Here is a 26,397-nt window from a genome sequence, read left to right on the forward strand (position 1 = left end):
AAATCTCAAAAAATAAGTTTATAGCAGTTAATATTTATTATTTCAGTTGAGGGATCTTGACAATGAGAGGCCCCCTCCATACTTTTCTGTTTACACTTCTCACTGATGTGGATAGTTGTATTTTAACCTGGTGCTCCAACGTGAGTGAGTGAGTGTGTGTGTGTGTGTTCCTTGTTGGATCACACGTATCAATAATATAAAACGTAGAACATTCTCGTTCATTAACAGAGCACTTTATTTAAGCCCTGGCTAAGGTAAACCTGCCTGCTTGGTATTTTTATTTATTTATTTATTTCCTCTACCCCACCCCCACCCCCACCCCCATTCCTCTCCTGCTGGGCTCACATTCCTAGGTCTTTGTCTCCGCCTGGTATTTTAGAAATTTTGGGAGAGGAAGGCAGTGGGTGGGGCGTGTTCTGGAAGCTGGGGGCAGGGGAGAGGGTGGTCACTTGCAAGGTCAGAGGTCAGGCCTGCCCCATTCAGCTGGGCAGCCAGATTGTCGCCATGTGGGGGGGAGGGGGCGTGTCCACACATCTGCCCGGGAAGCCCCAAACGGGCAGCTCAGGCCTTGGAATTCCTGCCGCCAGAGGATTGCTCCTTCCCAGAGCCACAGTTCATGGCCTCTGCCACATTTCTTTCTGGCGGTGGGCCCTCTGAACAGTCATCCAGTTTATTCTTTTAAAATAACCTTAAGTAAGCTGGTTCAGAGAGAGTTGCACCCATGCACACCCGTGTGCACCTTTGCCTATTCACCGAGTTCCATAAGCTCTAAAATTGTAAGTTTTTGACCTTAGAAATTGCCCGGTGAGTGAGATGTGGCGCTTCTAAATGGAATGTGACATCTTCCCAAAGTTTTACTCTGATATTTCACTAGAAAGTTTCCAAAATGTGGGACTTCCCAGGTGGTCCAGTGGTTAAAACTCCATGCTTCCACTGCAAGGGGCCCAGGTTTGATCCCTGGTCGGGGAAACTAAGGTCCCACGTGCCAAATGGAGCGGCCAAAAAAAAAATGTACAAAATGTGATCTCATTTTCAGGTTTTAGACAGTGTGTTCTTTTTAAAAAAAATCAACAGTTAATTAAAAGCACCACTGAGGCTCTGCTTTTACCCACTTATACTGTCACCCCCATCCCCACCCTTGTGGGGTCCTATAGTCAGCCTGGAACGGCAGAAGCACTGGCACTTCCAAGATCACAGGGTGTTCTAGGCGCTTAGAGCTGCGTCAGTCCCATGTGAAACACTGTCAGGTGGGGTCACATCCCAGGACCCCCGTTTACCCATTTTAGAGATACCTGGGCTCTCCAGGCTGGACATGCGGGGACCTGCAGCCTAAGGTTCTTCCCCACTCGCAGGAGCCCACAGACTCCTAAAGCAGGGGACACTAGTCAGTCCACACCGTTGTCCAAGAAAAGGTAACTCCTGAGCAGAGGTAAAGAGAAGATTGCTTAGCTGTTTGGTAAGAGCAGGGAGCCTTCTGCCAGGAGATTTTCACACTTCACATTAGCAGGAGTGATCCCTTTATTCCCGTGACAAATGGAGGGAGCAGAGGGGAGGGATGTGGTTGAGTCGTGGAAACTGGCTGGAGAATTGCTTTAGCACCATGTCGTAAAATGAGTGTCGGGGAATTTCCCCACATTTATCCAGTTTAGCTTTTTTCGGTTAGTATCTAAGGCTGGCTTGGGAATTTTAGATTCATCAAATGAGAAAGATTAGATAGTCTCTAAATGGTGGACCTTCTTCAAAGAGTGATTAGCCTTCACAAAGGAAGGCAGATGCCTCCTGGGTTCCGTCTCCCACGGCTGCTGGAAACGTACAGCACGGGACAAAAATCGGCACTAAAGTTACAAACCCGATCACGTTTCCCTCCTGTAAAATAAGGTCCAGAAAACTTGCCGTATCACAACCATTTCTTCAAAGTAGGAACGTGATATCCTAAGTCTTTCCTTTTTCCATTCCTGGATCCCAGAGTTCCCAGAGAAGCAACCTAACCCCTGCTGGCTCACACACCCCCTATGTGGAGCAGCCTGTTTGGCTGACAGTCATTTGGGCAGTCATTTCCTCGTGGACGTGCACTACGCCGAGACCTTGGTCTCTGGAGAATGAGGGGAGCCGCGTTCTCGCTCTGCCCCAGGCCCTTTCTGTGTGGGACTTTCAGCCTAATAGGAACGAACTTTCTGGGTCTCTGTGCTTTGTGCTTTGGACAGGGTAACCAGCCTCCATGCGTTGGGACCAGCCCTTGCTCCCTGTGCAGCCTCTTCACCTCGAGATGAGTGCTTGTGTATGTGAAAGACACCCCCCCCACCCCCCGACGCACACACATGCTCCCTTCCCTGCCTGTCGAGTGTTGGCTCGCTTTCCTTCACCCCAGGTGTACCAGAGGCAAACTGAAGCTCTGCTCTTGAAAGCAAGCCAGCAAACATTTATAGACAGTGGCCCTAAGTCCCGGCTCTGGGGAGGGATGCAACGGGACTGGCCCCGTTCTGTGCCAAGGAGCTTTGGCTCCTGAGAGCTCGACTCTCAGCAGGTTTATCAGCAGGTGGAGGTGGTGCCAAGCTGCTCCCCCCCACAGCACGCAGGGCCCCAGGGAGGCACAGAGCATCCAATAAAGCGGCGCTCTCAGCACCGGCTGCCCTCCCAGGGTCAGCCCCTTGGAACAACTTGGCAGGAAGAAGAAAGAGAAGAAGCTGGCTGACTTTACCATTAGCCTTTGGCCTCTGTTCTGGAAGCTTAAGCCCGCACCTTGCTTGAGTGCCTGGGGTGCGCTCGTGTCCTTGATGGGGGGACGGTGGCAGCCAACTGCCGTGTGAGGGGGATTGATCCTGGCCCCCAGCCTGGTTTCCACCCCAGAGCGTGGGGTGGCAAGAGGAACTTGTCGATTTATCCTTTCATCCCGGCCACCAATCTCAGACCAGGGAGACAATCAATCCTGGAACCTTTCTGGGTAATTAATCTCAGATACAGGGAAATCTCTTATGGAGGATGATTGTTTTCTTTTGTTTTTGTTTTTAAATAGTTTTATTCATATGACTGTATAATTATTGTCAATTACTAAGGTCAATTGATGAGCACCACATTTTAAAAAATTTTTTATTTATTTTTTTTGGCCACACTGCGCGGCATGCGGAATCTTAGTTCCCCAAGCAGGGATCGAACCCGTGCCTCCTGTAGTGGAAGCGCAGAGTCTTAAGCACTGGACCCCCAGGGAAGTCCCTGGAGGATCATTTTGTTTCATCTTTGCCTTTGCGGTGTCTCAGTTGTGGTTGTGAATGGAACTGGAGTAAAACGAGGGGGTGTTGGTTGTTTTTCCTTTGGGTGGGGGTGGGGGGAGCAAGTTGTCCTCACAGTTGCCTGCAGGGCTCCCGCTCCCTATGGGGTGTGCTTGTTTATTGTGGGGTCCTGGGATGCAGGGCACCCCGCCACCCACCCCCTTGTCATTAACACCTGGCCCTCTCTGGTCCCCAGGTGCTGCACCTGTACTGTGACACGTGCTCAGTGCCCATCTGCCGAGAGTGTACTGTGGGCCGGCACGGCGGCCACAGCTTCGTCTACCTCCAGGAGGCGCTGCAGGACTCACGGGCGCTCACCATCCAACTGCTGGCTGATGCCCAGCAGGGCCGCCAGGCCATCCAGGTCAGTCCCTCCGCACCCTTCACCTGTTTGCCTGGTTCTTTCTTGCATATGAAACCTTTCCCACTCCCTTTCAGATGGCGTGTGTAGATTATTGGGCAGACACCAGTGTCTGGAGGCCATGGGACAATGACCCAGATGAGCCCATGTGACACCCGTGCAGCAGCAATCACATGGGGGCGGGCAGTGCACGGAGACCTCACAGTCTGGTGAAGATGACAGTGATGTGGCTGGAGTTACTGGCTGGTCAGGGCTTCTTCCAGATACCCTGGCTGGACCCCGTCACATCAGCTGCCTGTTTGCCATCCAGCCGCCTCCCCAAATCCAAGTGGACATTAGGGTGTTCAGTCAGGACTATAGAAGGACTGGGTGCTCACCTTGCTACTCAGATTTGTTTATAGGTGAGAAATAAGTGAGCACGGGAAATTTTATTTAAGGTTGAACCTCAGACTCTTTCCTGGGTGATAAATAAAGGTCATGCCATGGTTACTTACTTACTTACTTACTTACTTACTCACTCACTCACTCACTCACTCACTTACTTACAATTTTTATTGTGCATTTGTACTTTTTTTTTAAATTTATGGCTCTGTTGGGTCTTCGTTTCTGTGCGAGGGCTTTCTCTTTTTCCCCCCGCGGCGAGCGGGGGCCACTCTTCATCGCGATGCGCGGGCCTCTCACTATCGCGGCCTCTCTTGTTGCGGAGCACAGGCTCCAGACGCGCAGGCTCAGTAGTTGTGGGTCATGGGCCCAGTAGCTCCGCGGCATGTGGGATCTTCCCAGACCAGGGCTCAAACCCGTGTCCCCTGCATTGGCAGGCAGACTCTCAACCACTGCGCCACCAGGGAAGCCCCTACTTATTTATTTTTAATTTTATTTTACTGGAAGCATTAGTTATTGCTATGCTATGCCATGCTATTCTCTTCTGTTCTGTTGGAAGCATTAGACGTCCTGGTAATTTAGACCCTTGTTTCTGTTGAATTCCCATCCCTTTGGGGCTAGGAAGGGACATGTGTAACTCTGAGATATAGTGAAGTTCTCTTACATAGGCAGGTAATAGTGTGCCTTAATTTTTGAATCTTCTTGCCTGATCCAGGTGACAAGGTTTTAGGAAAACAAAAAAATCCTAGGTTGTTTGCCTCACCTGGTAGGATAAGCTTGAAAGTCAAGAAACATTGCTAGGACTTTCTGGTGGCGCAGTGGTTAAGAATCCGCCTGCCAGTGCAGGGGACACGGGTTTGAGCCCTGGTCTGGGAAGATCCCACATGCTGTGGAGCAACTGAGCCCGCAAGCCACAACTACTGAGCCCACGTGCCACAACTACTGAAGCCCGTGCTCCACAACGAGAGAAGCCACTGCAATGAGAAGCTCACGCACTGCAATGAAACGTAGCCCCCACTCGCCGCAACTAGAGAAAGCCTGCGCACAGCAACGAAGACCCAACACAGCCATAAATAGATAGATAGATAAATATTTTAAAAAGTAATCGAATAGGAAACTGTTTAGAACGAGTATTTGAATACATGAATTATTTTTAACACAAGACCTTTTTTGGAAATGATAAAGAATCAGTCGTGTGTTCTAGGGCGGGCAGATGGTTTAGGATTTTAATAACTTTCTCAGCAGCTATTAGCATTCCTATGTGTGATACTGAAGTGATCTTTCTGATGAGTCAAGTAATCTGATATCCAAGTCACTTTCACTCTTCATGAAAGTACAACATTTTGGTCACTTATGTAATTAGACGATTTCATAAAGGTGCACAGATTCCCTGGGGGACATCCAGAGTTTGGATCAGGAATATAGTTGCTCTCCATGTAAGACAGCCTTGATTCGTTACTTTTATTTCTTTCATCACATTTAAGATGCCATTAACTGTAAGATGCACATTCATTTTATATACAACTAACAAAGGGAAAAAACCCACTGACAGTGTTAAAATGAATCATAGTTTCAAAGATATTAAATGTGATAAAAATTACATTTTAGAGTGAACTACAGTAATTCCCCCATCTGGTACCGGTATGGTGGCCTTTGAGCTTATGGGTGACACTTGCATTCTCTATTATCTTCTATCAGGACACTTTAAATACCTGTCATCAGGCCACCACTGTTCTCCATGGCAGACATCGCTAATCACTTTCTGCACCCTTCCCTGTGAAACCCAGATTTGGCCTCAGACTCTTCCTCAGTACTAAGTGGCCACCACTCAGCAGTCAGCTGGCATCACTGACTTGCCTCAACTTCAAGTGTTTGATTGAATCTGTTAACATTTGAAGTTAACATTTTTTCTCAAGTCCCCATGCTTGTTAGGTGACCCACCCTTCCCCCCTCCCTGCCTCCCTCCCTCCCTTTTTCCTTCCTTTCTTTCCTTCCTCCTTTCTTTTTCTTTCTTTCTTTCTTTCAAGTGCGTGTTTCTGTTTTCAGAGCTTCCCCAGCCCTTTTACCCACTGCCATTTCCCCCAACCCACCTGCCTCTTGGCGTCCTTCAAATATGCCCTGCTTAGATAATGGGAACTAGTTAAGCAGGTCCTGGTCTGCACGTCTTGGAATGCAGTGCTTGCCGGGGTGTTGTGTAGGATTTGGAGAGGAAAAATCCATTTGGTCTCTTCACTTAGGACTTTTATGACTCTAGGAATGGGGATGACTCAAATTATAGCCAGAGCTTTGCTCCCCTTTGACCTATTTGGAAAATGGAAGAAATAGCTCCTGTCCTAGGATGGGAGTTAACCCAAGGGCCTGCTAGGGACCTGGGAGGAAACACTGGGAGCAGCCTGGCTAGGAGGGTGGGCGGCGAGCAGACACTTACTGTGCATGCGGAGGGGGTGGTCATTGCTCTCCGGCCAGTTTTTGCCCTGTAGGAATGTGGACCTATTATTTCCATCTCTTCTGATTTTAATGGAAACTCAGTTTGGTTAAGTAATATGATGTTAATATAAATAGAAGGCAGTTTGCTGCCTTTGCTTTCCATTGAGGAAGCGTTAAAGAAATGTTATGGACATAGGTTTGGTTGCCTCAGTCAGATATTGGTGTGGATACCAGCTCTGTGCTAATTAATAACCAACACATCTGAAAACAGGGTGTACCGGTTAATAACCTACCAACCTACCCTTTCACAGTCGTGCCGTGTTAGGCTGGGGCTACAGTGTTCATTTCAAACCACGTGTCTGGAAGTGGGGAGAAGGGACTTGCTTCTTCCTTTTGACTTCCTGTTCTTATCAGCAGTATTTTTTTTTTTACCCTGGCAGCAGAAGTTGGTTCCAGTTTCCAGCTTTTGCCACTCCCAGAATGAGCTGGGCCTGGGGTGTCCCTCCCCCATACTTCTGGGTCCTGGTAACCCCTACTTTCTTCGTTCTCTGAGCCCAAGGGGTGGTAGCTACTGACTGCAGTCACTGTCTGTCTTAATCCTCAGGGTGCCCTTTGCATTAGCAGTTCCCCGCTTCCCGTTGAACCAAATTCCCTATATTAAATCGTCTCTGCTTAAATGTCTAGTGAGGTTTCTCTTTTTCTGAATCAATCCTGACAGACAGCCCGAGACACCCTGTTATGGTATCTGCTTACATGCACACTTATTTGATCCGTCAGTCTTTTTTGTGTTTCGGGTAATTTGGATACAGCCATCTATTTCAACTTGTTGGCTACTGTATTAGTTTCCTAGGGCTGCTATAAACCGGGTAACTTAAAACAATAGGAATTTATTTTCTCACGGTTCTGGAGGATAGAAGTCAGGAATCAAGGTGTCAGCAGGGCTGTGCTCCATGTGAAGGCTCTAAGGAAGAACCTTCCCTTGCTTCTTCCTGCAGGTCGTGGTCTGCACATCTTGGCTTGTACCTGCCTTACTTCAGTTTCTGCCTCCGTCCTCACACGGCCCTATGGGATATCAGTCACCGCATTTAGGACTTACCCTAGTCCAATACGACCCCATCTTAACCACTTTCTGAAGTTGCAGGCACACCTGAATTTTGGCAGGACGATATTTAACCCAGTGCAGTTAGTTATGTAGTGCTTTGATAAAACACGGTCATGGCCATTGACACGAGCAAGTATAAAATGTATAGATTGTTCCTGTTAGAACCCAGTGCTAAGTACCGTGCACTGTGTACCTGGCCCCACCTTAGTTCAATCTGTAATGACACTTGGGCCAGGATAGTGAAGATGGAGCAGAAACACTGTGGATAGGTGTCCTTTACTTCCGATTTTAGAGAAGAAGCGGCATCTGAGCTGGGTTTTGAGATTTTAGGGTGACTTTGGAAGAGAAAGGCATCCCAAGGCAAGGATAACCAGCCCGTGAGCCACCCAGATTGGCCAGGTGCCAGCTCCGATCCGCTCAGTGGATCCTTAGGCCTCACGGGGATGGGGGCAGGGAGTGCAGTGGGCGGTTAACCTTGTCAGCCGTGCCATTAATGTGTCATCAGGCTGAGAGCATGAAAGGTGGTCAGTTAGGGGTCCCAGTTGTAAGTGACTGAATGAGTCATAGCTGATTAGCTGGGAGCATATTCATGAAAATAAGGCTGGTCATGTATTGTTTGATTCCATTTGTGTGAAATATCCAGGATAGACAAGTCTGTAGAGACTATAGGTTATGGATGCCATGGGGGAGAGGGAGGGGAGATGGGGAATGACTGCTTCATGGGTGTGGAAGCTTCGTTTTGGGTAAGGAAGGTGTTCTGGAACCAGATAGTGGTGGTGACTGCACCACATTGCATGTGCTGAATGTAACTCGTGGGACATTTTATGCTGCATGTATTTTACTACAGTTTAAAAACAAAACAAGGTAGGAAGTGTGACTAGGCCTACCTGTATGATGCGAGCTAAGTAGGATGAGGGGGGAGGATGGTTGAGCCTTTGTCGCAGGGGTTTATCAGCTGAGTGCTATTAATAAGAGCAGTATTTGACTCTGGACCAGGGGCTGGACTCAGCTCTTCCCACATATTGTCCTGCATTTTTCTCACTTTCACTCCGAAGTTGGAGAAGGCCAGGAGCTTGTCTGAACCAGTAGGAGGTGGAGCTAGGATTTGAACCTGGGTTTCCTGAGCCCTAGGATGACCAGCCTGGCTTGTCCAGGACTGTGCCAGCTTTAGATGTGTTTCGTGTCCCAGAAACCGTTCTCTGCAGGGCACACAGATGACTGGTCACCTGTAGCTGATTCCTGAACCCAGGCAGGTTCTAAACCCTTGAGGCTTCCCTGGGTCCCTCCTGATCTGGGACACCTGCTCTAAAGCCTGTTGCAGCATCAGCAGTCAGTTTGGGTTCCCTGATTTAATACCTCAGTATCTCCAATCCTTGTGGCTTTTCAAGGCATATCATGTAATATTCATGAAAACACCAGGCCTCTGTCTGGATTAATTTTTTATGAACAATCATACGTCTGATTAAACGGGCAGATTTACGGGGGCTGGTGGTACAGATTGGGGGCATGGGGGTGCAGAGGTGGTCTCTGGCCATAGACATGGCTTCTCAGGTGCATCAGACACTGTTTCCCAGTTTGCACTTGGCGTTGGTTCTGAGCTGGGCTGCAGCCTGTTGCACACCTTCTCCCGAGGGATGTGCCCAGCCTGTGAGGTTTCCCCCAGGTGGGGAGCCTGGCCGGAAAGTCTGTGGGAAGTTGCTCATGCACCTGCAGTAGTACATTTCACATCTGATCCCCAGTCTGTTTTGGGCTGTGACCCAGCTACACTGGTTTCACTGTGTCAGACTATCTCTTAATAGTCCTGACATTCACTGTGTAGGTGCTATTTCTCATACAAAGAAATGCAGCCCTTGCCAAGCAGCTCCTTCAGTTACATGTCAAACAGATGCCCTTCTCTCCCCCAGGGCCTGCTTCCTCTCCAAGGACGTGGACCTCGAGGTCTGGGTTGGGGGCCTAAGGCGTTAGCTTTTCGGGGCTGAAGAAAGCAGCCTTAAGTGTTGTGTGTGAGGAGGGAAGGTACTTCTCATGCTCTGAGATTGTTTTTGGTTTTCCAGCTGAGCATCGAGCAGGCCCAGACGGTGGCAGAGCAGGTGGAGATGAAGGCAAAAGTGGTACAGTCGGAGGTCAAAGCCGTGACTGCGAGACACAAGAAGGCCCTGGAGGAGCGGGAGTGTGAGCTGCTGTGGAAGGTAACGTGGGAGGGGTTTGCACGCCCACCCCACCCTGGGGCTCCTCGGTGGCCGGCACGGCCTCTGAACCACAGCAGGGTGACAGCATGCTGATGTCACACCCTGGATCCCTTCTCTGAGTTTAGAACACTTGGTAGTTTTCCCCTAAGTTTGTCTACAGAAAGATGCAGGGGTCCCCCTCCGAGTAGTAAGACGACAAGAAGCCTTTTCAGAAGCAGTCAGGTCCCCGAGACTGGATAGAGTCTCAAGTTTTCTATTGCAGGCACTCAGGTGGAAGCAGAAAGAAGGGAGTACAATGGAGACTGCTGTTAGGAAAGCAGGCTGCTAACACTCGTCCTTAGTTTTGGTGTCCCGGCTGGTTGGACTTCCTGACCCCTTGTGGAAAACCAGTTTTCCACTTGTGGGGGCAGTGAGTGTGTGCCCTTTCTTCCTGTTGGAGCCGGAAAGAGCGCTGAGCACGCCTGTGTGCTGTTTAGATAAAATCAGCTGGAGAGATGACTCGCCCCGCCCACGTCCCCTGCAGCATTTTCTTCTCTGATCTTGCACTCTCACTCAGGTAGAAGAGGGCAACGTGCCTAAGAGGGGCCAGTAAGTACCTCACGCCAGTTCAACTGGGATCACCTTCTCTGAACACAGGAACAAGACTATACAGAGCTGATGTGAACGGGTGTGTTTGGGTGTGTGGTGCTTGTTTGGCTCATTGCAAACTGTATGATGGTGGGGACCGCATGTCGATTTCTGAAAGTGGTCCTCGCCAATTTCCTGTCCCCTGAAAGAGTAAATTGTATTGGCCTTTGGGAAGGCTGTGTGGGCTTTTGCATTGCCTCTTCCTTTGAGTTAGCTCTGTACCTAGCTACTTTCTGCTTCTTCTGACTCTCTACTGCCTTTTGACAGAAGAGAAGAGTCCTTGGATGGAAACAGTCCAAGATTTAATTCACATGATTTATTCAGGCACCTTTGTGGGCCTGACACAGTTTTCAGACCCTCCGATGTCCCCAAGGTCTGCCAGTCCCATGCCACCCACGAATGTTAATTATAACTGAAAGGGGCCCCCTTCTTGCAACCTGAGAGCTCTGTGGTGAACTCTGCCACAAACTTGCTCTTCTGGATCTGCTGATGAAAAGGCCTTTGTGTGCAGGGGTTTCTGCAGATCTCACCTTAGTTACCCTCCCTCCGGTGGGGCTGAGGACCTCTCTCAAGGCAGTTCTCTTTCAGGAGGAATAGGGAGCATGTTTTTTACCGTAGGAGAAGCAAATTGGGAAGGACAGTCAGTCTCTTCTTCATGTTATCAGCTTTGTTTTTACTTGCCTAAAAACTCATTCTTGGATAACTCCAAAATCAGCTTGCTCATTCTGGACACACCTCAGTCCCATTTGTGCTTGCTTTTTTGCTGGGGTACCACGCCCCAAATCCTGTGGGAGTCCCCCTTCTTCTTCACTAATCACTGATTTTTCTGCTCCCTCTTGCCTGGCTCTGTCTGGGCACCTCCTTGTTACACAGTGGTTTTGTTTTTTGTTTTTTTTTCTTGCATCCTGGTTATTGGAGATAACTTGAGTGCTCGGTGACCCAGTTATAGGTATCTGGATGCATGTCCTTTCTTGTGGCTTGTGCATTTCCAGTGGACATGGCTGCCTCTTGGCGGGTAGCTGCAACCATCCGGTTGAGGGATCAGAATCGAGGCCGAGAGGTTTGGCCCAGTGCAAAACCAAACGACAGAGCTTCTCTTTGATCTGTCCCCACGTGGGCTTCTCTGCACACACACGTCCTTCCAGAGTGGACAGATGAATACACATGAATCAGGTCCAAAATCATGTTATCCACCCCCGACGGGAAAATCGGATTAAAATCCAGCCCTTCCAACAGTGGACCCTTATTCTGAAGTAGACTTTCTGTGGCTTTCAGATCGGTCAAGCACTCAGAAGTCATGGTTCTCTCTGCAAAACAGCACGCACTGGCTGGGCGACTCATCTGTTCTTTTCAGAGGAAACCACTTAAACTTAGAGGACTGAGTTATTTCCTGCAAAAGAATGGAGAACTGATCAGTCAGACAAAAATCCCACGTTCCCTAATAGTGTGATCTGAGTCAGAAGCAGGTCAGAACCCCTGTTTACATATCACGGTGTTTTAGATTTAGAGACCCCTTTGGAAATAATACAGGCCAACAGTTGCTAAAAAGTTGGTATCTCCAAATTTGGGGTGTGGGACCTCTCAGGCTCCCTGATGAAGATTTCTAACCCCTGTGAAGAGAGAAAACGGGACAAGGAAAGAGCAGGGTTTGTGATCCTCACCAAATCCGTCATTTTATTCTCTCCACACACAGGCTTTCTGTCTCTGATTGTGTGTGTGTGTGTGTTTGTGTGTTTATGCTGAGAGAGAGACTGAGAGAGAAATATCCTTCAGGAGACTTCAGGCCCTCTGTACATAGGAGCATTTTCGATTCAGTCTGTTGGGAGTGCATGACCAGCCTTGTACTACAGTCCGTTGGTCAATCCTGCCTCTGGTCCCCTTTCTGCCACTTTTCTCTCCACATTCAAGGCCACCTGTCCCTGACAACCCTCTGTCTAAATCAGGCCTCCCTCGTCACTGTCTGTCACACTCTTTTTCTATCCTCTAACCCCTAGCACTGTCTGAAATTGTCTTGCAGTATTTCTTTGCTTGCTTAGTATCTCTTGCTTTAAACTCTAAGCTCAGTGGGGCGGGGCCCATGTTTTCTATGGGCCACATGTACCTCCAGCACCTGGCACAGAGTAGGTGCTCAGTAAACGTTTCTTTGTTACATGGCTGTTTCTAACTTCTATTTAATTTCTGAGAGAAAATTTGCAGGAATAATAAAAGAACCCCATGTATCCTTTACCCAGATTCACTGATTATTTACATCTTGCCCCATTTTCATCATTCTCTCTCAATAGGTGAGTGTGTGTGTATGATTTGACAGTAAGTTGGAGTATTTGAGACACTGCCCCTTTACACCTAAATGTTTTCAGTTTATTTCCTCTGAGCAAGGATATTCTCTTAATCACAGCTAATCAAAACCAGGAAGTCGAATCTTGATATAACAGCAGTATCTAATCCTTAGTCTGTAGTCACATTTCACCAATAGTGGGTTGGTGTTTTTTTTGTTTGGTTTGGTTTGGTTTGGTTTGGTTTTTTTTTTTTTTGGCCGTGCTGCACGGCTTTTAAGATCTTAGTTCCCTGACCAGGGATCGAACCCACGCCCCCTGCAGTGGAAGCACAGAGTCCTAACCACTGGACCATCAGGGACATCCCACCAATAGTGTGTTTAATAGCAGTGTCCTCCCAATCCAGGATCAGTTGTTGCATTTAGTTGTCAGGTCTCTGTAGTCATCTCCTGTGATCAGGGACAGTTCCCCAGCCTCCCTGTCTTTGGATTTTGCCACTTTGGGGGAATGCGGACCAGACGTTTCTGCAGACCCTCAAGTGTGAGGTTTCCCTCGGTATGAGTATGTCAGCTGATGCGTTGTTTTCTGTCTTGGTTCTAAGCCTCTGTGTCCTCTCTCCCGGCTCTCACCTTTCCCTCCAGGTAGAGAAAATCCGCCAGGTGAAAGCCAAGTCCCTGTACCTGCAAGTGGAGAAGCTGCGGCAAAACCTCAACAAGCTGGAGAGCACCATCAGCGCCGTGCAGCAGGTCCTGGAGGAGGGGCGGGCGCTGGACATCCTGCTGGCCCGAGACCGCATGCTGGCGCAGGTGCAGGAGCTCAAGACCGTGCGCAGCCTCCTGCAGCCCCAGGAGGACGACCGGGTCATGTTCACACCCCCTGACCAGGCCCTCTACCTCGCCATCAAGTCCTTCGGCTTTGTCAGCAGCGGGGCCTTCGCGCCGCTCACCAAGGCCACGGGCGACGGCCTCAAGCGGGCCCTCCAGGGCAAGGTGGCCTCCTTCACTGTCATCGGCTACGACCACGACGGGGAGCCCCGCCTCTCAGGAGGCGACCTCATGTCGGCCGTGGTCCTGGGCCCTGACGGCAACCTGTTTGGTGCGGAGGTGAGCGACCAGCAGAACGGGACATACGTGGTGAGCTACCGGCCGCAGCTGGAGGGCGAGCACCTGGTGTCGGTCACCCTGTGCAACCAGCATATCGAGAACAGCCCCTTCAAGGTGGTGGTCAAGTCCGGCCGCAGCTACGTGGGCATCGGGCTCCCGGGCCTGAGCTTCGGCAGTGAGGGCGACAGCGATGGCAAGCTGTGCCGGCCCTGGGGCGTGAGCGTGGACAAGGAGGGCTACATCGTGGTCGCCGACCGCAGCAACAATCGCATCCAGGTGTTCAAGCCCTGCGGCGCCTTCCACCACAAGTTCGGCACTCTGGGCTCCCGGCCCGGGCAGTTCGACAGGCCCGCTGGCGTAGCCTGTGACACCTCCCGCAGGATCGTGGTGGCCGACAAGGACAATCATCGCATCCAGATCTTCACCTTTGAGGGCCAGTTCCTCCTCAAGTTCGGTGAGAAGGGCACCAAAAACGGGCAATTTAACTACCCTTGGGATGTGGCGGTGAATTCCGAGGGCAAGATCCTGGTCTCCGACACGCGGAACCACCGGATCCAGCTGTTCGGGCCCGATGGGGTCTTCCTGAATAAGTATGGCTTCGAGGGGGCTCTCTGGAAGCACTTTGACTCCCCGAGGGGGGTGGCTTTCAACCACGAGGGCCACTTGGTGGTCACCGACTTCAACAACCACCGGCTCCTGGTCATTCACCCAGACTGCCAGTCGGCCCGCTTCCTGGGCTCAGAGGGCACCGCCAATGGGCAATTTCTGCGCCCACAGGGCGTGGCCGTGGACCAGGAGGGGCGTATCATCGTGGCCGATTCCAGGAACCACCGGGTGCAGATGTTCGAGTCCAATGGCAGCTTCCTGTGCAAGTTTGGCGCCCAGGGCAGTGGCTTTGGGCAGATGGACCGGCCCTCCGGCATCGCTGTCACGCCGGATGGGATGATTGTCGTGGTGGACTTTGGCAACAATCGAATCCTCATCTTCTAATCACATTCCTAGGCTTCTGTGTTTGGGGTGCGCGTGTGTACGTCTCTCTCTCTCTCCCCCTTTTGAAATTCAAAGAAGAAACCGTCTCAGGGAAATTTCTTTTTATTTTTTTTTTTTCTTTTGTTTAAAGACAACAAGAAAAGTACAACATTGCTTATGTCCTACCTCATCTTTATTTTTTTACAGATGAATGTACGTATCTTTTCTGCAGGGATTGAGCCTGTGAAGTGATGATCTCTATCTACCTCAGAAACCTTTACATTTCCTTCTCCAACAGGCCCTCTGCCCTCCCACCCTCGCTCAGTGGAGTTCACGTTTCCCCTCTCCCCTCCGTGGGGCGTGACATGCACAAGCCTAGCATCTCTGTGGCTGGGAGGGTGCTGGATGTGTGCGGTGGGGTGCATTCTGTAGATTGAGCCAAGCAAACACGAGAAAACTACTAAGTTAAAAAAAAAAAACTATAAAACGTGGAAAAATGGGATTTAAGATGCTTAATTGTAGAGTATTTGTGTTCTTGAGAATACTGTGTTTATGGGGTTAGGCTGTGTGGTGTGATCTTGATCTTTTTGGGAAAAATCTTTTTTTTTTTTTTAATGCTGCAACAGTGAACTTCCTGGGTTCTTTTATACCTCAGTGTGTTTCTCAACCCGTTCAACATCAGTATATTTTCTTATTCCTAGAAGAAGTGGCTGTGGCTTGCTAGCCAAGAAAAGCAGACCATTCCTATTTTAGGGTATGCAATCTTTGTTTCTTCTAAGGGAGGGTGTGTGTGTGTGTGCGTGTGTATGTATGTGTGGGTGTGAAGCCACCTTACACCAAAATAGTAAAACTGAAAATGCTATACCACCTCCCAAAGAACTTTTTCTTTTCACACTTCGGTTTCTGAAAAATAGACATAGTTCAGGATTTTTGATTGAAAGTATTCTCAGAAGTGAAGTGTTTTTAGTTTGCTGTTGGTTATAAAGAATTAAGTAGAAGAAGAAAATTAACCTCCTTCTCAGAAAGAGGATTTTCAGGCATGTGGCATGTGGACATTGAGTGGGTGGGTGGGCATGCGTGTGCTGAGTTGGTCAGCAGAGAGCATGAGACACAGGCAAGGGACCCCCAGACTGCGGTTGAGTGTTGTTCTCTTAATGTTAGGCATTTCTTTTCCTAAGAAGAGTAGGCAAAGGAATGAACTTTTGTTTTAAAAGCACAATTTTTTCCTGCTTTGGAAGTTCAGGGAAATAGAATGTTTTAAAGTCAAGTTTATGGGAACAGCCCATCCCCACACCCTCTGCTCGGGTCACTTTTACAGAGTGGTCTGCTCCCGAGCCATGGAGCTTGGTAAACGTGAATTTTCCCCCCCAAAGGCCTTTGAATGTAAAGGATTTGTAAACCACATTGCCCCGACCGGAAAAACGTATAGGACGTGAAACCTCTTGTTCAACCTGTATCTCGGTACCAAAGAATGAAAATTTATTAAGCCAGACTCCTGCTGCAGAAACATGGGATGGCATCCGTCACTTTACAGGGTGGGTTTGTCGTAAGCTGGACTTGGGTGCAGAACCTTGTGCTTCTGGGCATTAACTGTCTTTCAAATACTGAAATGAGAACCAAATTCGAGAGCACCACAGGAGAAAGAGGTGCTCTCAGATGGCAGTGGCTTCCAGGACACCTCTTGTTTAAACGGGAAGACTAACAGATCAGTTTCTATTCCTGTATTTAAGAGAAATTCCTTTTGCAATATGGATAGAGTTTTTAACGAACAGACTAACAAGTCGATCGATTGTTTTTGTCATTCCCCCCCCCCCCCAAAAAAAAAAAAGGAGATGATGGGGAACAGTGTAGCAAGCCAATCAAACTGCTTTTCCCATCCAGCTCTTTTGGACATTTAATTTACCACTTCGTGGTCCCCTGTCTCTTCCCATTGCTTTAGTTCTGGGGTTTCTGAGTGACCAAGATGGGGGAAACCTTGTTCCATAAAGGAGAACCACATGCAATAAGGGATCCAAAAACTGGAAAGTAGCTTCAAACTGCTGTCCCCCAGCTTTTGTGTTTCAGGGTGGGGAGGTGTCAGGGGATCTTGTTATGTAAAAGCGTTTCTCCTTTTATTGAAGAATTTAATAGTCATTCCCTCTCTAATAGTGAATCCCTCTCTAATTCCTATTCAGTTGCCTTTTATGTTGCCCCTAAGTTCTAAGTTTTAACTGGTAAAGAGATCATGTAATTAAACATTTTTATTGTTTTTTATTTTGGAATAACTTGGTGCTGAATCTCCTCCTCTCAATCCCCCTGCCCCCTAAATAATCCCCCTTTAAACACCAAAGACAACTGGTTTTAAATGATTAAAATTTTTTTTAATTGAAAAAAAAAAGTATCTTAAATTCTTTAAAATGTTCTCAGAAACTCAGGTCATGATTATCGCTAGGCTAAGTTATTTCCGGTAGTCAATACCTTTGATTATTCTGTCTTCATTTTCAACATCTTCACTCTTAGCCTTTCCTTCCCAGTTTCCCCATATGTGGGGAAATATTGGAACCTGAGTGAAATTTTCTTGGTGAGTAGCAGCAACCAAAGCTGCTTATTTAACTTTTTTTTGTGGATCTGGTTGTAAAGCCAGGGTTTCCACATGTGGCTAAAATGATTAGGGCTTAATTAATAGACTGTTCAATTTGCCTGCTTTAAAGCAAACAGGTCCGCTCCCTGAAATGAACGTGTCGCTGGGTGATACTGCCTCTTTACTCTCTGTAAAAGGTATGTCTCCTTACATTTTCTGCACCCAAAATTGTGCATCACTGCCATTTGAGAAACATGGTCACACTTGGGAAGCTTTTGTTTTTAAAATGTTGCCATCTGTGGCTGCCCCAGATTGACTCCTGACCCACAGGGATTGGTGCAAAGCATTCCAGAGTGTGCATCTTGTACAATGTGGAAGAGAGATGAGAAAAGCCAGCATTTGGACCTCCCTAGTGTGAGAGATAACAAGTGTTTATCAATGCGTATCTCCTGCCCATTATGAGGTGATGCTAGGGTAGCAGGAATTGGGTCAAAGAGGGCATCTTTAAAGTGGTGAAAAGATAAGGTCCTGGGTGCTGTGAGGGAAGAGGATAAAATGTTTCTCTTGAGGAAATGTGATATTGAGACAGTAAATCCCCAGGTATGTCTGATCTGGTCAGGGGGTGAGGTGAGGTGTAAGGTCAGTATATGGTTTGAGATGCCAATTGGATTTGGATGTATAGGTTTGGATATTGGGATGGCTAAAGGAAATCTAAATAACCCACAGATACAAGCCACTTTTGGTTGACACCAACTTAACGTTTCGAAAGTGTTACTGTTTTTTGTTGTGGTTGTTTTGTTTTTGTTTTTTAAGTAATTCCTCTGTGAATTTGGTCACGAGAAGCAACGCTGTCTGAGAACCTGTGCTGTGTGCTGGCTGGCAGGTGGCATGCAAGTTGGCTGGAGCCCAGTGGCCCAAACAGAACCCCCAAGTGCACTAACTCTTTGATTGATGGATGCCCTTTTAAGTCTAACTTATTTGGGGAATCGGGGAAACACATACAGGGGTACCATAAATGGAATCTAAATTACACGCTGGGCCAAAAAAAAGTTGCCAGATGGAAGGCAGTTTGTAATGGGGCTGTAAGAGAATAGCATGAGATTGGCTCAGTCTGCTTTATTCTAGTTAAGCCAAAGCTTAATGATTGGAGGCGGGAGGTCTTCTGGGCTTGAAGCAGCAGAATACTGTTGTATGTGTGTCGTCTTACTCTTTGGAAGATTCTAAGATTGCTGTGTTCTGGTAGATAGTGAAAGATATGCCAAAGTTATAGGCTTGTTTTTCTGTTTAAAAAAAGAAGAAGAAATCCAATGGTGCCAAAAAGTATTTATTTAAAACATCACTCTTGCTGAGTTTCCAACAGTCTGGGGCTGTATAAAAGTCATAGTCTTGTACTTGCGTGTGATGGGATCGTGGAGCCTGAACCTCTTGAGGCGCTCTGGCCTCCCTGGGCTGGGCTGCCTGTGGGCCAGGGCACAGGACACACACACCAGCCACTCCATCCCACACCATCTGCTTTTGTTTAGTTTCTACCTCACTTTTGGTGAAAGTCATCTACCTCATGTTAGTATCTGACGGGTCTCTAAATAGTATTAATCCACCGGGGAGTGGGTAGAAGTGGAGAGCTACCTCGAGAAGAAAATGTTTTCATAAATCCAGAACTGACTTCTCACAGGAGAAGCGTTTGATTGACCTTGGAAAAGAAACTTTGAAACCAAATAGTCCTATACAGGCAAATGTAGTCATAAATCCAAGCATTTCTTACCAATCTGGCTTCCCCCCCCCCCCCCCCCCACCAGGAGTTACGCACACCGTTACCACGTTGTTCAGTGTTCTGAAACCACGGGTTCATCTGACCTTTTTGAGGACTTATCTGCAAATGAAGACCTTTAGGTCTTTTTTTTTTTTTTTTTTTTTTCTCTTCAAGAGAAAAAATATCTGTATTTTGAATGTCTGAAAATAACACCCTTTTAGGAGCAATTCTAAGGGTCTAGTTGTTGGGAATATCACCTATTGGAAGGGAACGAACATCCTTTAGACCTCGTGATTGTATTTGTACCCTTTCTGGACCCAGCAGGATGTCCCTCACCATGGCATTGCAGCAATCACTGTCTTACTGAGCAGTGATGGTGAAGTGTGTGTGTTGCTCTTTTGTGTTTGATTTTTTTCGCCCCCCTACCAAAGGTAACATGTTCTTTGACGGGTTATTCTTTTCCTTTGCTTGTTTATTAAATACTTGATAAAGTTGAGAAGCACATTACCATGATATACTGTATTGCCTCTCCACCTCTCTTTCCCCCCTCGCTTAATTTTTGTTTTGGTTGGAAGAGAGCATCCTTAACACCACTGTCATTATTGTGAATTTGGTTTATAAATGTCATGGTGAAGAAATACCTCAAAGATGCCTATTTTAAAAACCGATCTTACGGGTTAACAAGCCAGCCTGGTGGGATGTTTTCCATCATCATTTAACCAGTAATGGTTCTAAAAGTTTTGTGTATCCACATGGTCGTAGACCTCCTTTTAATGATTGTATTAACTTACAAGCTCAGGTAGTATTTTTCTTAAGGCTCTATCTCAGAGCACACTGACTGAATGTTAATGTGTGTAGCAAAGTGTTTACTTTCTTTAAATAACCAGCTCTGGAATAGTTCCTTGTGTTTCTAGCAGTCTGTGTAGTTGTCTTTTCAGAGGAGGATTTTTCACATTTCTGGGGTGTTCTTGTTTCTAGGGCGGTAAGATTTCTTTCTTTTCTTCTTTTCCCCTAAATTCAATGCAGGTGAGAGGGTGGGAGGGTAAGGGCTGTTGTTTTTAACTAGCATGTTAGGTATATTCGGGTGGGTGGGAAGGTCGTTTGTATTTTTTTAAATGAATCTTGCTTAATACTGTCCATTAGCTGTCATGCCCGGTCAGCAAAATGTTTTAATTTTAAAGTGTAGAATACATGGCTTGGTTGAGGGTTTTTTGTTTTTGTGAGAAAAGTAAATGCAAAAATTGGAGAAATTAACATGGGCATGTTGCCTTGATGTTAGAATGACTAAGGTAAGACTTTTTTTTTTTTTTTTTTTTTTTTTGATTTGTCCAAGGCAGACATGTAAGGGATATGCACCACCACCAGACTAACTGCCCGGGCCACAGAAACCATGCTGCAAGCCCACCTGGGTGCTGACTGCCTCTTGACACTTTTAAAAATGGGCATCGTGGTGGTGGTGCGGATCCCGTCAATTAAGTGGAGAATGGGGAAACAAAGGTTTTTCCCCCAAACCTTTAAGGTAGGTTTTTGTTTGGGGTGGGGTTTTTTTTTTTCTCCTGCCCTCTGGATTTTTACTTTTAAATCTTAAGTGATATACTGCAGGCCTCAGGCATGACAGGCAATGAGCAGGTGAAGAACCAGTGGAAAAGTGTTCAAAAACTCCTGTGTTAGCTAACAGGCTTCTGAATGTATCGCTCTGGTCCACAGAGAAGGCTGGAGAAGGTAGCAAGGAGATGCTGTATCAGCTACTGCAGCCTTAAAACAAAGTTGGTGTCTCTTTGGACTTTAAAATTGTTCCTATGCAGCTTATTTTATTTTTGTTTAATCAAATAAACAAGAGGGTTTTTCCATGGAAAGAGTGTGTCTGTGTCATCCTTTAATTGAGAATAAATAAGGGTGTGTACACTGCCCATCATGAAAGGGAGTCTCTGATGCATGGCCCAGAAGTTGTCCTCTGGTCAGTGGGTCAGATTGGGTCCATGCAGTGTTTTCAAAACAGATGGATACCAGCATTTTAAACGAGGAAGTGTTAAAGAGCTTAAATGCTTAAAATCTGGACTTTTGGATTCTTGGGAAGTTTCAGATCTGGCAGCCACAGGCCTGTCTTCTCCCAAGAAGCTGAGTAGCAGATGTCCCTTTAGAGGGACAAGTATGTGATTTCCCAATTACCACAGTCCCCCACCCTGTTTTCCCACAGATGCCAGCACCCAGGTGGGCACTGGCCTTATAACCTCTGCCTGGGGTGGGAGGAACTACTTGGATGTGAACTCCAGCCAAGGGGACGTGAGCAACTTGCCCAAGTGCTGCCTCTTTGCTGGCAGGGTAACATAGATGCCAGGAGGATGAAGACTTCTCTTGTGCTCTGTGTGTTCACAGCTTACTAGGAGACCTCATTTTTCACTGGAAAAATTTTCCCCAACTTTGCCCACCTGCTTTCTGTGTCTGATCAGTCTTAGGTTTAACCTCTGAATGGAGCGTCTGGCAAGCCACCACACTGGATTCCACTCCCCATCCCCTGTACGTTTCCCCCTGTTGTATGTCCCTTCCCAGCTGTGATAGCGTGTACAGACGTTCCAGTGGTGGTAGGTCCTACCCCTACTGTACAGGACCCTCCTTCCTAAAGTGCCAGGCATCAGCACCTGGCATAGGGAACCTCTCCACTTCAGCCCATGTTGGTATTGAGCATTTAAAGTGCTTTTTGCTCACTAGTTGCTTCAGCTCCAAAATTGTGACCCATCCTGAGTAGCAGTTTCCTCAAAGACTCAAGATGGGGGTGTATGACTTAGTGAACTCTGGACTCCATTCCCCATTTCCTTTTTCAGGCCTCTCACTTTTATTTCCCTTTTACTCCTAGCTGAACACAATGGGAGACTTTTGAACATAGAAAGTTGGATGGATGCATTTTTTTTTTTTTAATGGAAGAAATCTTTAATCCTGTGAAAGCCCCAGGAGAAGCTGCTAATAAAATGAGGCAGGGCTTCCCTGGTGGTGCAGTGGTTAAGAATCTGCCTGCCAATGCAGGCGACATGGGTTCGAGCCCTGGTCCGGGAAGATCCCACATGCCACGGAGCAACTCAGCCCGTGCGCCACACCTACTGAGCCTGCGCTCTAGTGCCCGCGAGCCACAACTCCTGAGCCCACATGCCACAACTACTGAAGCCCGCATGCCTAGAGCCTGTGCTCCGCAACAAGAGACGCCACCACAATGAGAAGCCCACGCACTGCAGTAAAGAGTAGCCCCCGCTCACCGCAGCTGGAGAAGGCCTGTGCACAGCAATGAAGACCCAATACAGCCAAAAATAAAAACAAATTAAAAAAATAAAAATGAGGCAGAACCCACTTATGAGGGAAGTGCAGAGAAGGAAAACTCTAGAAAGAATCAATGCTTGCTCTTCAGCCCTCCCTGGTTCCTCCAGTCTCTTCCAGGATATTCAGGTGAGTTTTGAGGGACCTAAACCTTCTAAGGGTGACTACAGCCCTCTGCAGCTGGCCGTGGGGCTGCCAGTAATCAAAATAGAATATATGGAGTAATGGGAACCCTCATATATTGCTAGTACTACAAACACTTTGAAACACAATCTGGCAGTTCTTCAAGGCCCCCCAGGACACAGCAATGCCATTTCAAGGTATATATCCACAAAAACTGAAGACATGTCCTCACAAAAACTAGTACATGAATGTTCATAGTAACAATAATAGCCAAAAAGTGGAAACAACCCAAATGTCCCTCAACTGATGACTAAACAAAATGAAATATTATTATTACAGTGGAATATTATTCAGCCTCAAAAAGGAATGGAATAGTGATACATGTGAACCTTGAAAACGTAAGTGAAAGAAGCCAGGTACAATACATGATTTCATATACATGAAATATTCAAAGCAGGCAAATACATAGAGCCAGGAAGTTGTTGCCAAGGGCTGGGAGGTTGGGGGAAATTGGCAATGACTGCTATTTAGTTTACTTTTTCTGGTAAGACTTTTTGTTTTTCTTTTTGTTTGATTCTTGGCTGTACTGTATGGCTTGCAGGATCTTAGTTCCCCAACCAGGGATCGAACATGGGCCCCAGCAGTGAGAGTGCCGAGTCCTAACCACTGGACCGCCACGGAATCCCCAAGACTTTTTTTTCTTATTTTTTTTTAAAATTTTTTAATTTAGTTTTATTTATTTATTTATGGCTGTGTTGGGTCTTCGTTTCTGTGCGAGGGCTTTCTCTAATTGCAGCAAGTGGGGGCCACTCTTCATCGCGATGCGCGGGCCTCTCACTATCGCGGCCTCTCTTGTTGCGGAGCACAAGCTCCAGACGCGCAGCCTCAGTAATTGTGGCTCACAGGCCTAGTTGCTCCGCGGCATGTGGGATCGTCCCAGACCAGGGCTCGAACCCGTGTTCCCTGCATTGGCAGGCAGATTCTCAACCACTGCACCACCAGGGAAGCCCGACTTTTTTTTCTTTTTAAGAGCAGTTTTAAGTTCATAACAAAATTGAGAGGAAGGTACAGAGATTTCCCATAGGCCTCCTGCCTCCACAAGCAAGCATAACCGTCCCCTGTGATCCACATCCTCCTGGGATTTCTTTTGGGGATGATGGAGATGTTCTAGAATTAGGCAGTGGGGGGATGGTTTTACAACTATGTGGGTGAATTCTATGGTATATGAATAATCTAAATATGAAAAGGCACAGGAAACAAATCAATCAATACATCTGACTACATTGAAAACGTGTTTAGGGAATTCCCTGGCGGTCCAGTGGTTAGGACTCAGTTCTTTCACTGCCAGGGCCCGGGTTCTATCCCTGCTCTGGGAACTAAGATACCACAAGATGCGCGGCGAGGCCAAAAAAAAAGAAAAAGAAAAACTTAAAAAAAAAAAAACCAAAAAAACCCTTCTGTTTAAATGAAAATGTCTGATTGCCTTTTCTTTACTTGTATTGGGAAGGTCACGTGACTAGCCTGTCCCAAAGGTTGTGAGTGGCAGTGATATGGTGCCACTTCCTAACGGGAGTATTTCATCAGCAGGGTGAGCCCTTGCTGAGCTCTGGTCCCACTCCCAGGGCCACAGGCAATATCCTAAGGAAGGCAGCACCACCAGCCAGTATCTGGGAGTGAGGCAGACACATCCAGTCAACCATGGATGTACATTTGATCAAAATGTGTACAGTTGTTATTTTTTAAATCTTTTAGAAAAAATCTGTCCAAGATAGATCCCTGGTTGGGGAACTGAAGATCCCACATGCTGCATGGCACGGCCAAAAAAAAAAAAAATCTATCCAATGAGCAACATAAAATATTGAAAGCATTTTCTTCTGGGAGAAGATATCTATAATGGTATAAGAGGGTATAGGACTTCCCTGGTGGCACAGTGGTTAAGAATCCACCTGCCAATGCAGGGGACACACGTTCGATCCCTGGTCCAGGAAGATCCCACATGCCATGGAGCAACTAAGCCCGTGCGCCACAACTACTGAGCCTGCGCTCTAGAGCCCGTGTGCCACAACTACTGAGCCCACATGCAACAACTACTGAAGCCCATGTGCCTAGAGCCCGTGCTCTGCAACGAGAGAAGCCACCACAATGAGAAGCCTGAGCACTGCAATGAAGAGTAGCCCCCGCTCGCTGCAACTAGAGAAAGCCCGCGCGCAGCAACAAAGACCCAACACAGCCAAACAACACCCGGACCACCAGGTGCGGACTGGTACCGGTCTGCAGCCTGTTAGGAACTGGGCTGCACAGCAGGAAGTGAGTGGTGGGCGAGTGATTGAAGCTTCATCTGCCGCTCCCCGTCTTTCGCATTACCGCCTGAACCATACCCCAACCCCCACCCTGGTCCCTGGAAAAGTTGTCTTCCACGAAACCGGTCCCTGGTGCCAAAAATATTGGGGACCACTGGGTTACAAGATGGATTTCTTGCTGGATGAGCGAGTTGTAAAACTGAAAGCAACTAATCTTATGGTTACTAAAAATGGAGGGTGACCAAGAAGATGAAGAAAACCTCAGAACTTCTGTTTTCCCTTTTCCTCCAGTGTAGATCCTGACTTGCTCATGAAACACGACAATAAGAAGCAGAAATATGAGAACAATAATGGCAGAACTTTGCATTTCTAGAAAGAATAGAATGGGGTATAAAATGGGGTAAAATGTGGTACATAAAGACTTCCCTGGTGGTCTAGTGGTTAAGAATCTGCCTTCCAATGCGATCCCTGGTCAGGGAACTAAGATCCCACATGCCGTGGGGCAACTAAGCCCCCATGCAGCAACTACACAGCCCACGTGCTCTGGAGCCCATGTGGCACAACTGAAGAGAAGCCTGCACGCCGAAACAGAGCCCGCGTGCCACAACGAAGGATCCTGCGTGCCACAACTAAGACCCAATGCAGCCAAAAATAAATAAATAAATAGTTAGATAAATAAATATTTAATAAATATTTAAATATTTAATTATTTATTAAATAATAAATAAATATTTAATATTTAGGGTATATAGCTATTAAGAAATTTGCTTTCCATGAGTGATATATGACTCCCTTCCACCCCTCCATTCTCCTCAGACATGTTGTAAGTTTTGTTTTCTCTACCTTTGACATCTATTCTTTCTCCCTAAGTGTATAGTGCTAGACTTACTCTTGCTTAAAAGTGAGTTTTATGTCTCCTAGGCAACAGTACTAGTTATTAAAATTTAATAATGAGCACGAGAACAAATCACAGTAAGCATATAATCTGGTGGGATATTTAGAAAATCAAATTTTAGAGACTAGTACTTTTTTTTTAATTTCAAAAATTGAGGTATAATTTACATATAATAAATTTCACTCTTTTTGGTTTACATTTCTGTGAATTTTGACAAACGTACATAGTCATGTAACCAACACCACAATCAAGATAGAGGCCAGTACCATCCCCCCCAAATTCCTCCAGTGTCTCTGTAGTCAACCTCTACAGCACCCTTAGCCCAGCCAGTCACTGGGCTTTTAATTTGTTTGTTTTTTTTTTTTTCTCTTTCAAAATGTCACCTAAATAGAGTCATTTGATTCAGAACTAGCACTTCTGAATTAATAGTAGGCCCACAAGAGTAATAATAGTTTAGGCGATGGTGACCTAAATTGTTTTCATATTCTTTGAGGATGAACCTACCAAGTATAAATTTTGAAAAGTAAAATGGGGCTTCCCCGGTGGTTCAGTGGTTAAGAATCCGCCTGCCAATGCAGGGGACGTGGGTTCGAGCCCTGGTCCGGAAAGATCCCACATGCCGTGGAGCAACTAAGCCCGTGCGCCACAACTGCTGAGCCTGCGCTCTAGAGCCCGCGAGCCACAAGTACTGAAGCTCGCGCACCTAGAGCCTGTGCTGCGCAACAAGAGAAGCCACCGCAATGAGAAGCCCGCGCACTGCCACGA

The 26,397-nt window shown here is 47.1% G+C and overlaps 2 protein-coding genes across 2 annotated transcripts in view; both read left to right on the forward strand.

Annotated features, from left to right (window-relative positions):
* Positions 1-20,310, forward strand: part of TRIM71 (tripartite motif containing 71) — a 63,469-nt gene extending 43,159 nt beyond the window's left edge. The window contains exons 2-4 of the mRNA XM_082411880.1: positions 3,463-3,630; positions 9,592-9,726; positions 13,268-20,310. Of these exons, the coding sequence (XP_082268006.1) occupies positions 3,463-3,630; positions 9,592-9,726; positions 13,268-14,719 (1,755 nt within the window). The 3' untranslated portion in view covers positions 14,720-20,310. The remainder of the gene's footprint in view (positions 1-3,462; positions 3,631-9,591; positions 9,727-13,267) is intronic.
* Positions 9,660-26,397, forward strand: part of CCR4 (C-C motif chemokine receptor 4) — a 45,136-nt gene continuing 28,398 nt past the window's right edge. Inside the window, exon 1 of the mRNA XM_082411872.1 lies at positions 9,660-9,726. The gene's annotated coding sequence lies outside the window, so the exon portion shown is untranslated. The remainder of the gene's footprint in view (positions 9,727-26,397) is intronic.

This window comes from Balaenoptera physalus (genome assembly GCF_965194825.1).
Source record: "Balaenoptera physalus genome assembly, chromosome: 11".
Classification (NCBI taxonomy): Eukaryota; Metazoa; Chordata; class Mammalia; order Artiodactyla; family Balaenopteridae; genus Balaenoptera; species Balaenoptera physalus.